The following is a 12,309-nucleotide window of genomic DNA, read 5'->3' on the forward strand; positions in this document are numbered from 1 at the left end:
CGGGGACCAACAAAAATCTCTTCAACACATTCCTCTTGTAGCAAACTGTGCAGCCACTGGCGAATACGGGAAAGCAGCGGGATCCTACCAGTGAAAAAAAGTATCACATCACGTTCATAGAATACTGAAAAGGAACGCAAGACATGTTTCGGATCCACAGTGGCTTCCAAAACATCTTCCGTTGCAGAGTCTGAAAAGACTTCCTGATTATGTTGAACATAATCGCCCAGCAAAGTGTTAGCAAACTCCAACAGGTGCTCCCAATCAACATCCTGGGAGTCCACAGAATCAGAAGCAACCTGAGCATAGGAACGATCCTGATGATCCATTATCCCTGCCGAGGTATGCTTGGTGCATTTGCCCGCTGGCTGGAGGTCAGGAGCAGGGGACATCTCCTCTGTGCACGGAACCATGTCCTCTGGTTCCTCGGTGTCAGAATCCGGACCAAGAGTTGCCACCGTTTGGTCTATGAAAGCCAGATCCAGGCCTGCCATATTGTATCTGTTGTACGCTCTCTCTTTTTTCGTAAAAGGTAATTGTATTAATTACGAAAAAAGTACAAGTTTACTTGATTACAAGATACATGATGGCACTAAGCCATCATGTGAAACGGTTCTAGTTCTAAGAGTTACAAGGTCATGGCAAAGATGTAGAGGAAATTGCCATATGCCAGGGAGGCAAGTCCTCCCGGGAAAGTAAGTCAGAATGCTGAAGAAGATCTATCTGCCAATACAAGAGACCCTTAAGCCTAGCAATATGCCGCTGAACATTACAGGCGGAATCAAAAAGAAAAGCATTCCGAATGGTCCAGTTATGCCAACAGCCCCAATATCGAAGAAAGTGAAACACGAGCTTCATATGTGGCTGTGCCGGTGTTGGGTATTTGGGCTGCACAAAGACCCAATCAAAGGGCCTTAGCGAGAAACCAACCACCGCTCTCCAAACGGCTGACAAGAACGACCATATTTTCTTAGCGATAGGGCAAGAAATAAATCGGTGACGGGCAGATTCGACACTGGTGGTGCAAAAGAAACAATTGCCATTGGATATTCGTCGCTTGGAAAGAGCCGAAGCAAGCGGAAGACCCCCAATCATCACCCTCCAAAGAAAGACCTTATATTTGAAGGGTGTCTTGTTTAGCCACCCTTCCATCACAGTTGCCCTCCACCATGACCGGGATTTACGCAATCCCCATAGAGCATTAGCTTTAGTGACCAGCCAGTGATGATCTTTAATCAGAAGATGATAGACCTGGTTAGCGGAAGCTTTGCCTAAACTCAGCCGGCCTTCAAAGTCCCAATCCTGCCAAGGACGATCCGAAGCAAGGGCAGGAAAGGGTTGTCTGCTCTGGAGCACCATCAAAAGCTGTTCCCAAAAATGCCTGTATCCACGAGGGATCCTAAAGATCCTCCTGGCTATACGAAATGATATTAACACATTGCGACTGGCAAGGGTGGCATCTGCGACTGAAGTTAAGCCCAAACGTGCCATACGGTTGAATTGTGGTCGAAGCTCTTGTTTACCTTCCCGTGAAAGTAACCGCAAGACTGCCAGCAATTCCAATTGAAAAGAATTAGCATCTAAGCGATCCTCCGCCGGATGCCACTGAGCCTTTCGGAGGACCAGTTTCCAGGAACATACCAATTGGGCAAGCAGTGATGAAGAGGAACAAGAGAATCAGGAATCGGCATTAAGAACATGCCACCACGAACTCTGGATTTGGGTATTGCCATGCTGAAGGCCATGCTCCTCAAGGAAATAATGGGCTATAACGACCCACGGATGATGATCTGAGCACATGGCGCAGACAAGAGACCAACGGAGGGCCAGCATGTGAGTTTGGGCATCCAAAATAGCTCCTCCACCCATGCGTTTGGGGGTGCACGCATGCGACCAAGAAATCCAGGAAATGCCTGTATGCAAGGAATCTTTCTTCCATAACATAAAACGAATAAACTGAGTCAGAGCATTCAGAGTAGTAGTAGTCCAGGGCAGCAAGGGCAAGAAATATGTGAGCATCGGCAACATAATTGTCTGGGCTACTTTGAGGCGAACATGGAATGGCCAAGCCTGAGACTTCCAATACAGGAACTTAGCCGCCAGTTTCTGAGAAGTCCACTGTAGAAGCTGCTTTGGGGGAACATCAACGCCCAAGGGGTAGCCAAGTTGCCTGACAATGGAGCCACGAGGCACAACGATACCTTGCCAGTTCAATGACTACAAATCCAACTCCGTGCAGCTCAGAATGGCTGATTTCAACGCATTGATGCGAAGGCCGGAAGCCTGACCAAAGAGAGCCCAAACATCCAATGCTTTGCGAAGGTTATCCTTATCCGCCCGCAGAATCATAAAACTGTCATCGACCAAGGATTGACTAATGAAATGTTGTCCAGAAGGAAGCGACAATCCAGCCAACTAAGTGGAAGCTGCCATATGAGATAACATCGAAAGAACTGGATGAGTCGCAAGGGCAAAGAAAAGAGGGCTCAATGGGCACCCCTGTCTGAGAGAGCGGGCAAGGGCAAATGGCTCGGTAACGCCTCCATTCAACATGACTCGCGAAGAGGCCGCTGCACTGATGATGTGGATCAGTCGAGACATCCGATCACCAAAGCCCATAGCAGACATAAGCTCTGCAACAAAAGACCAGTCCAGATAGTCGAAAGCCTTTTCCAGGTCCAATTGAATCAGTACGACCTCCTGATTAGAATGCCTTGCATAATCAATCGCCAGTTGCGCATTTAATAAATTGTGCAGAATGTTTCGGCCCTTAATGAAACCATATTGAAGAGGATGCACAATGGCAGGGAGATGCTTGTGGAGCCGATTCGCCATTACTTTGGAAAAGATTTTGTACATAGAACCCATTAAAGAAATTGGGCACCAATGTTTCAACATAGACGGCGAAGGAACCTTTGGAAGCAATTTAATAAGTCCTTTCCATGAGGAAGGCATAATCCCCGTTTCCCACACCTGCTGAAACAAAGCCGTCAATGGTTTCGCCAATTGAGTAGCAAAAACCTCAAAGAACTCATTGGTAAGACCATCCCAGCTAGGACTTTTATCCTTGGGTAAGTGTAACAAAACATCCATAACCTCTGCCTCACAAATATCTGACTCCATAGTGGCTTGCATGTCCTGCGGAACCTGATTACGGACCAGGTCATAAAAAACTGAACGGGCCTGAGTAGTTTGGGCTGAATGTGGAGAAGTGGAACCAAGAAGGTCGATGAAATAATTCCTACACATATGCACAATAGTTTGCGGATCAAGGACTAGGTGCCCTTCTGCATCTAGGAGTCTAGTCATATTCTCTCTAGCAGGAGAGGCATGGAGGGCTCGAAAGAACTTATGAGTCTGACACGCATTATCTTGCAAAGTCTCCGTCAGATGCTGCAATTTGGCCTGCTGATACGATTTCAACTGAAACTCTTGAATAAGATGAGCGACACGCATTGCCAGTGCTAGAAGAAATGCATCATCTGGAGTGTCCACCAGCAGAGAACGGACCAAAACCAGCAAGTCCTCCGCTGCTTGCCAACGCTGTCGACAAAGAGAGACATGATGGATTCCACACTGCCGAGCAACCCGCTGCACATTAGAGAGCAATCGTTCAAATGAAGCAGTGCCCAGAGAGAAGTCCAGTAAGAATCTATCAATCAATTGCTGCATATAACCCTGAAAGATTGCATGCTTCAAATAAGACGAGTTAAAACGCAAAGGGAGCCTCTCCAAAAATCGCTTAAAAGGTGCAATGGGTTGTGCGAGCATCTCAAGCTGCAGAGGAAAATGGTCCGACAATGCATATTGCTACAACACTTTCATTTCAAGCATCTCAGGGAGGAAATCATCATTCTGCATGATGTATATGCGGTCCAGCCGCGACCATGTTGTTGCATACTGGGCAGAATGGAAAGTAAACCCTGTAGAAGACGGGTGCAGCCAGGACCAGAGATCTTGCTTAAGAACAGCAAGAGCCAACTCATGCCACCTACGGCTTTCCGGCACGTCCATTACCGAATGCTCCGATGTGGACTGCGAAGAATCAACACACATATTGAAATCCCCCATGAAGAGGCCCGTCTGCCAAGTGACAAAGAAGTCTGCAAAGTATGCCAAAGCTCCCGGCGCGATAAAGGATCATTCGGAGCATAGAGACCAAGTAACCATAAGATTTCTCCATCGAATAAAATTTCAATCACCACAAAGCGGCCATGCACATCATTTTTTATAAGAAGAGGTTGATATTTTTCGTGTACAATCATGAGCACACCAAAATAACGCATGGCCTGAGTCCCTGCATAGAACAAACGAAAGCCATGGCAATCCACAACTTTTCCAGCTTCACCGTGACTCTTGTGTTCAACAGCACACAAGACACCCCACTGATTCTCATGCAATACAGTCCACATGGCATGTTGCTTATGGCGGGAACAGATTCCTCGCACATTCCACGTGGCTATTTTCATGTGTGCAGCCACTAGCGAATACGGGAAAGCTGGGGGATTCTACCAGTGAAGAAGAGTATCACCGCGCGATCATAGAATACTGAAAAGGAGCGCAAGACAGATTTGGGGTCAACAATGGCTTCCAAAACATCTTCCGGTGCAGAGTCAGAAAAGACTTCCTAATTATGTTGAACATAATCGCCAAGTAGAGTGTTGGCAAACTCTAGCAAATGCTCCCAGTCAACATCCTGAGAGTCTGCAGAGTCCGAAGCAACCTGAGCATAGGAACGATCCTGATGATCCATTGACTCCGCCGAAGTGTGCTTGGTGCGTTTGCCAGCAGGCTGAAAGTCAGGAGCAGTGGGCATCTCTTCATTGCACGGAACCATATCGTCGGGTTCCTCGGTATCAGAGTCCGGACCAAGCATTGCCACCGTTTGGTCTATAAAATCCAGGTCCAGGCCAGCCATGGTGTATCACTGCGTATACCGGTCAGAGGCTGAACGAAGATCTCACGGGAGGCAGGAATGCACAGGCCGCTCTCCCTCTTTCTCAGGCCAAACGGACCCGACACTGGACTGACGAAGAAGCTTGGGAAGCGCGTGCGCAGAAACAGACGGCCGTTGTGCAGAGAAGGCACGTCCGCAGGCAGAGAAGGGCTCGTTCCCTTTGCTGGCTCATGCTGTCGCGCGCTCTGTGTGGCAACCTGGGTGTGATTGGCTGCTAGCCCTTGGTGGCAAAACGGGCAGATCAGGGTGGGGAGCAGGTAGGGGGCGACGGAACATCCAAGCAGAGGGCGAGCTCTCTCTCTCGCTCTCTCCCTCCCTCCCTCCCTCCCTCCCTCCCCCTCTCTCTCTCTCTCTCTCTCTCTCTCTCTCTCTCTCTCTCTCTCTCTCTCTCTCTCTCTCTCTCTCTCTCTCTCTCTCTATATATATATATATATATATATATATATATACGGTGCGCACTGTAGGGCGACCAGCTGTTCGCAGACAGGCAAGGGCAGGAGTTGAGCCACAGGGTCGAACAGACCCCACGCTGGTCCAAGGGGAGAACGCAGGTAGCGCGTGAGGCAGAGGAGCACGTCTGCGGGTCTGGAGAGGCGCGTCAGATCCTCTCGCTCTCTCTCTTTGACGGGCACGGACGACGGCGACGACGACTAACGCGCATGGGCACGGGCACAGGCGGACGAGCACAGCGACTGACGAGCACAGGTGGACGAGCACGAAAGACGGCGACTGACGGGCACGGACGAGCACGCAGACAGGCGACGGCGTGTCAGGCGACGGACAAGACGACGGGTCGATGCCAGGGTTTCGGTCTCGCTCCCGCCATCGATCGCGTCGTTTTTCTAGAACTCTCTCTCTCTCTCTCTCTCTCTCTCTCTCTCTCTCTCTCTCTCTCTCTCTCTCAAGAACTCCCTCTCTCTCTCTCGCTCTCTCTCTGCCAATCACTACAGGAACAGGCGACAGACAGCTAAGATGCAAACGGGTGGCTCACAGGTCGCAGTCCCACAAGGGCACAGCGTTACGTACACACGCCTTCGTCGCACGAGTAGCACACGTGTAGGCGCAGGCTCTCACTTTCTCTCTGTTGCTCACGAACCAGGGCGACCCCAGAAGGAACGTCACAGCCAGTAAGGAACAGGGGTCAATGGGGTAGTCACAGAACGACCAGCGCGCGGAATACTGTGGCGAATGGGCCGAACGGACCCGACAAACGCCTGAGTGGAGAACACAGGCAGGGTGTAGCTCTGTCTGACAGGCGACGGCAGGGTTAGGGGGGCGACGGCAAGGTTAGGGTTAACAGGCGACGCAGGGCGGATCGGCGAACAGGCGACGGCCCACAGGGCCCAGATCTGATGACGGTAGGGACCCTGACACGCAGGGCTGACGGGCGACGACCACCAACAGAACGCGCAGGTCAGACGGCCGGCAGCAGGGCGAAATCCACCATCGCGTCTCCCTCCATCGTTCTCTCTCTGGTTCTCCCTCTCTCTCTCTCTCTCTCTCTCTCTCTCTCTCTCACAAAATAGCCTCCAGCAACTTGCATTGGCAAGTGTGCCAAGTGGCAGCCCTTCCCCTTGAAATCCTTGCAATTGCCCCCGATGGCACTGTCAGATGCATCAAAAGCAAAGTACTGCACTATTTAAAATCCACCACATCTAGAGCTGTCCATCATTGAGAAGTGTAGGTGCTAGCTCCCTCGTGAGCATCGAGCAAAGTCGACTCTAACTAGAAAGCATCAAAGTAAAGCTGCAATAACTAAGGATGGTTTGACAAGTGGTGGGACACTTTGGAGTGTAACAAGTATCTCTCCCTATGCATAGCCTTCCTTTCTGGATTGAAAATTGCCAAGAATAGAAATAATCAAATTTAGTAAGCCTTGACAAAGCACAAATTTACTCTTCTTAAAACGTCATCCCTATATTCTAGGACAAGTATTTTTAGACCGATCTGAGGCTCCTAATGTTTAGGAACACTTCCAATATCGGTATCATGTGGGTATCATGTGAAAGCTATTTTTGAGTATATTAGAAAAACAATGTTGGAATCTTTATATGAGTTTTCTATGCAAAGAGATGTGCATTTTAAGCTTTCAACCTACATATGCACATTGTACAAACTTTTCATGATCATGCCATCTTGGTAATTGTAACCGTCTATTCTGGCAGATCTAGCCTACACTTCAAGGCATTAACCCTTATTGTGTGCAAGTATGACCTTAATATGCTTAAAATCTGGTCTCACATGCCCCAATTGTGCCATATAGGTGAAAATGTATACCATCTTTCTTCTAACACACTTCGTGGGTCCATTGTAACCTATGACCAATCATCAATGGCCAGTCTAATACATTTTTCTGGATATCTAGTAAAGAAAACAAATTCAATAGATAACTAATTGTGTAAATTAAAATGATAAAAAAGATACAAGTTCTTTTTTTGTTGTATTATTACAATTCGCAATAGATTTTTAGAAACTTTCTTCTAAAATCCCCAAATATCCTCTGAATGTATTGAGAAACAGAGAGCTACAACTCTGTTGACCCATTACTCTAGGAATCCCATCCTCAGCATTGAGCCTTCAAGAACTCTCAATCAACATTGCCATATGCCTTCTCAAAGTGAAGAAGCACAAGAAGATCCTAGTTCTTGGAAAGAGTAAGAGTGGTGGACTCCCAAAAGGTGGAGATGTGGTCCAAGATGCTACACTCTCAAACAAAACATGTCTGAGTGGGGTGGATGATGTCTAGCATCAAGGGACCAGTGACCAATCTCAAACTGATCGCCTTCACAAGCATCTTGTAGGTCATTTAGAACAAAGTGATCGATCTCCACTTATGATCTCCCGGTATCTCGTTTCCCTTGGAAATGAGGTAAATCAATTCCTTGAAAAGCGTCTCAAGCATATCCCCTAATACCATGATCTCTTGGAAAGTTGAGGTGAGGCACACGCTAATAAATCACAATAGTTCGAGGACTCATCCAGTCCATCTTCTCCTAGACACTTACCTGAGCGCAGTGCCAAAAGTGCCTTCTCTAGCTTCGCCTTTGTAAAAAGACCCATTAGATGTGCTCATCATGTCGATGACCACCCTCCTAGTGCTCTGCCATAATGCTTCTCATAATACAAGGGTCCAGTCATGAATCCTACTAAAGCTATATAGTTCTCTGTAGCCACCTACCCCGCCTCGACATGGTCCTATGCAATGGATCCATGAAGTCTCCTTAGTCTCCATACACCCTATCTAGAGAGTTTTGGGCTTGCAATATAAAGAAATCTCTACTAAACCTTTCTCCAAACTGAGTCTAGAAGGAAGCTCTCGCATGAAACCTCTACTATGAACTGGCTTCCTTCATGGCATCAATCTTTGGTTTGGCAATATGCATCCTCCTAACCACCCATCTACAACCTGGATGTCTCTCCTCTTCCCTCTTAAATGCAGCCAATAAAGCTCTAGTGATCCTCTCCCTCTCTAGAAGGCCTTATCTCCTCCTTATGGCCTCCTCCCTGAAGAAGAAACCAATCTCCTACAAACTCTCATCCAAGTCTCTAGCTGCCCGTCCAACTAGTATAAATGTGAATCTCTGAATCCATGCAACCGAATCTCTAAGATCATCATCATGGAACAAATGCTCATGAATCTTGATGTTCAAGTGGGGTCCTCTGACTCTTTCAAAAACAACTAGCTAAACTGATGAATGATCCAAGATGGTCATGCCAAGTATGATACCTACTAGGCTGCCTTTGTCACAAGCCCAGTCATCCACAAAGAATCGATCGATCTTGGAGAAAGTTCTAGCTCTTGTTGCCCTATCTTTCCTCCTAGAGAGCTAAAGTGAGCCAGTAGATCTGCCAAACTCTGATATGAACCGTGGTTCTTGTCCTCTGATTTGAAATAAGAGCTCCTCCCTCCTACCTCCTATAATGATCTCTATGTATTTGCCTCTCTTATCCTCCAAGGCCTCCAGCATATCTAAGTGGCCCCCTACTATCCAATGATCAACCTTGACTTGCTGGCACACAGCAGCCATTTCAAGCATCTGCAAGAGATATTTGGCAAAAGAGTTCCTTTCTAACTCCAAAAATGTGGAAACGGCTTCTAAAGAGGCTTGTGATGATAAATGTGCAACATCCTAGTAAAAACACTAAGATCCATAAAGAGTACTACCACAGGACTCAAGTCAATATAAATTTCAAACAAGCTGAATAGCTGCTGGGAAGAACTATGCAATGAGCTTCATCAACACAAACTGCTTGAATACAGAAAAATCTAAAAGTGGCAGCAAACCTGGATCAAAGCCAAAGGAACCTCCGGCATGCTTTTTACTGCTTCAAAACAGGGCCGAGATGACAATAGCCTTTGTAGAACCAAGCAGCAACAACTGGCAAGCACATGGTTTCCTGTTCACATTAAAGAAAACGTAACGAGACCTATCCATACCCTCTTCAAAGTTAAAGAGAGTCAGCAAAAATTAGCATAATTGTGAAAGTAGAAATGCACCTTTACTCATGCTAGTTCTCAACACTTCAACAACCCTTCGAATCACTTTTGAATCCGCACATAGAGAATCCCCAACCTGGAAAATCAGAACATGAACATATAATGGAAGTTTCTAGCAGAGAGAATCAAAGTAATGCTGGAAAGGTCGGATAATTACATTGACATTGCATGCATACTCTCTTAGCAGCGTGTGCATATTCACTTGATCATGTGGATCACTAGCAGCCAAGAGTTGACTTATGTAGTAAGATTCATAATCATTCTGTGAAACGCGTGACTCATTAGAAAAGATTGCCCATTGTCAGCAGACTTAAAATTAGCACACATGTAAGCATCTATCAAGGTTTTATAGAAACATCTTGCCTTACCTGATACACTTGATGTGGTTTTTCTGGGAATGTATACGGCAGAAAGGCTTCTAGTTGAACTCGAAAACTGTAGATCCTCAACGAATCCATAACATCAGCAATACTTGCCACAAAATCACCCCTCTCTTCGATCATGTATTGTGCAGGCCTTGAATATTTCAATTCGAGGATTATTTCCTTTGGGCTGTCCTCCCTTATAATAACCCCTAAAATGTCTTTCAAACTGCAACGACCACACATGGATTGTCAAGACTTCAAGAATCAAAAGTCCAAACGCAATTCCAAGATTGGACTTCAATGAAATTCGCAACTAGGCCAAGACTCCCATGGAAGAACACATAACATGATAATAAAACCAGGTAATGATTTTATCAATGAATCTAAACAAAAAAAAAAGTATGCAAGGATATTTTTTAATTGTCAAATACAACAAAACAAGTAACCTGGATATCTTTTGTAATAATTGGTGAAAGAAAACCAAGTGACCTTCAATTTCTTCAATTTCAATCAAATAGCATAATCAAGAAGAGACCTCTGTGACCTTTTTCATGCACAGTCTATCTACTGGCTTTAATAATTAAACTTGATGTTACTGTTGTTCTTTTTTTAATAACATACTATCAAAGTTCTTTCACCTGTACAAAGCTGTGACCTCGTCCCCAGATCTCTCTATCAGATGACTCCTGGTTATTGAAATGCTCCGATGCCGCTCCTCCTTTTTTGTTTCCAATCGTTTTAATACTTGAAAACCGTAAAGAATTGGATTACCACCTTGCTGTCAAATCATCAAGCATGTCTGAACTGGTGATTTCCTCAGCAATTTACAGAACTACAGATTTTACATTAATCCCCATAAGAAACAAACAGCTAGGCTGGCTGGAATGATTAAAAAGTGAGAGCAGACTCACTGTTTTCCTGACAAAGGCTGATATGTTGTCAACCATTTCTGAAGATGTTATTCTAGATATCTCTATGTCCCGGTTCAAAAATTTCTGCACCAGACAAAGGCAGCAACAGCTAAAAATTAATTATTACTAAAGGTACTTCAGAAGCACTGACTCTTTAAGATAGATGCCCATTTTAGAAGCTCCGTTCTGATTTCAACTGAGACAGCCTTGTAGTCCCAAGGCCCTCAAGAATGATAACGAACAAAAGCCAACTCGTTCCTAAAACTATTGATGATTTTAAATTTTGTATTCAACAAGAACAACTCTAAACCTTACACATCCAGCTAAGAATAAAACTTGTACTACCTCACCTTCATGTTCTGTTGTAACAGCTGCAAAAATGGTACAGTATCTTTCAAAGACAACCTCATTATCCTGGCCTTGAAGTACAGCAGTACTACATGTTCATCATCACTAAGCACCTCCATTTTCAAAACGTCCATTAAATTCAACTTTTTTGCTGGATTTATCTGCAGATTCCATTACCAATTTGTCAAAAAAGGAAAGGGATTTGCAACAAACAGAAAATATTTACATCACTGGAATGTGGCATAGCCTCTCAAATTTTCTTCCACTAAATGTTTACTGCAATAGGAACTCTTAATAAGCATCTAATCATGCAGCATATTGAAATTACAGACAGACTTTCAGAAAAGTAGATTGTTAGCCTTTCATGTTTAGTACACAACCCACCTGACTAAAGTTTGCAATTTATCTCATCAGCCTAGGCAATTAAAAACATGGGTGGGACAGCCGGAACCAACTATCTCAAAGCTTCTTGTGTGTATACTAGTTATTTGCAATAGTGATGCAATAATCTAGGCACGCGCCCAGCCTATAGAAAAGCCTGTAAGTGTGTGCATGTTTAGTGATTGCATTGGTGCAGCTCATAGAAAACAAATGGCTTATATGCACCTAACACCAGCTCTGGCTGAGATGACGATGGATTGCAAGTCATCCCAAAAGTTGTGTCATCACTATTGCGCTAAAAATGCATTATATGCTGATTAGCCATATTAAAATGCCCCAAAACAAGCTTTATTAATCCCATAGTTTTTCCATGTGTTTCCATACCGCGTATGCATACGGGTACAGAAGTATGATTGGAGTGCGGTTCAGCCCCAGGGGCTGAACCATACATGGCCCTAATTTCATCTTTAAAAACATTAAAAATACAAGATTATACACATTACTCATTATTCAAACTTCAAACTTCACATGTTTCATGAAAACGCACAGTCTCAACATTCAAAAAGTAATAATGAATCAAGACTCAATACCTGCCAATAACAAGCCTCAAGAGTTGAGGCAAAAGTAGATAGACCATAGCAAGTACTACATCAAAATGACAATCAGTGATCCCTCCATTAATACGAGCCACTACCCCCTGACCAATAATATCCACAAGAGAAACCATATGTGGACCAAAACCCATGGTGAACATTAGCTGCCTCAAAAAAGACCAGCTTACATGATCAAATGCCTTTTCAATATCAAGCTAAAGCATGACCACTACTGGCCTGAAGCTTTTGCAAAGTC

At 45.1% G+C, this 12,309-nt stretch overlaps 1 protein-coding gene across 2 annotated transcripts in view; it reads right to left on the reverse strand.

Moving 5' to 3' along the window:
* Positions 1 to 12,309, reverse strand: part of LOC148011546 (uncharacterized) — a 93,838-nt gene that overhangs the window by 41,862 nt on the left and 39,667 nt on the right. For both annotated transcript variants that reach the window (XM_087669930.1, XM_087669931.1), the window contains 7 exons: positions 11,082 to 11,240; positions 10,732 to 10,815; positions 10,459 to 10,598; positions 9,824 to 10,046; positions 9,613 to 9,717; positions 9,456 to 9,531; positions 9,243 to 9,355 (listed from right to left, as the gene is read on the reverse strand). In XM_087669930.1, the coding sequence (XP_087526056.1) occupies positions 9,243 to 9,355; positions 9,456 to 9,531; positions 9,613 to 9,717; positions 9,824 to 10,046; positions 10,459 to 10,598; positions 10,732 to 10,815; positions 11,082 to 11,240 (900 nt within the window). The remainder of the gene's footprint in view (positions 1 to 9,242; positions 9,356 to 9,455; positions 9,532 to 9,612; positions 9,718 to 9,823; positions 10,047 to 10,458; positions 10,599 to 10,731; positions 10,816 to 11,081; positions 11,241 to 12,309) is intronic.

Source organism: Lygodium microphyllum, chromosome 28 (genome assembly GCF_053477565.2).
Source record: "Lygodium microphyllum isolate KBCC chromosome 28, Lygodium_microphyllum_v1.1.10, whole genome shotgun sequence".
NCBI lineage: Eukaryota > Viridiplantae > Streptophyta > Polypodiopsida > Schizaeales > Lygodiaceae > Lygodium > Lygodium microphyllum.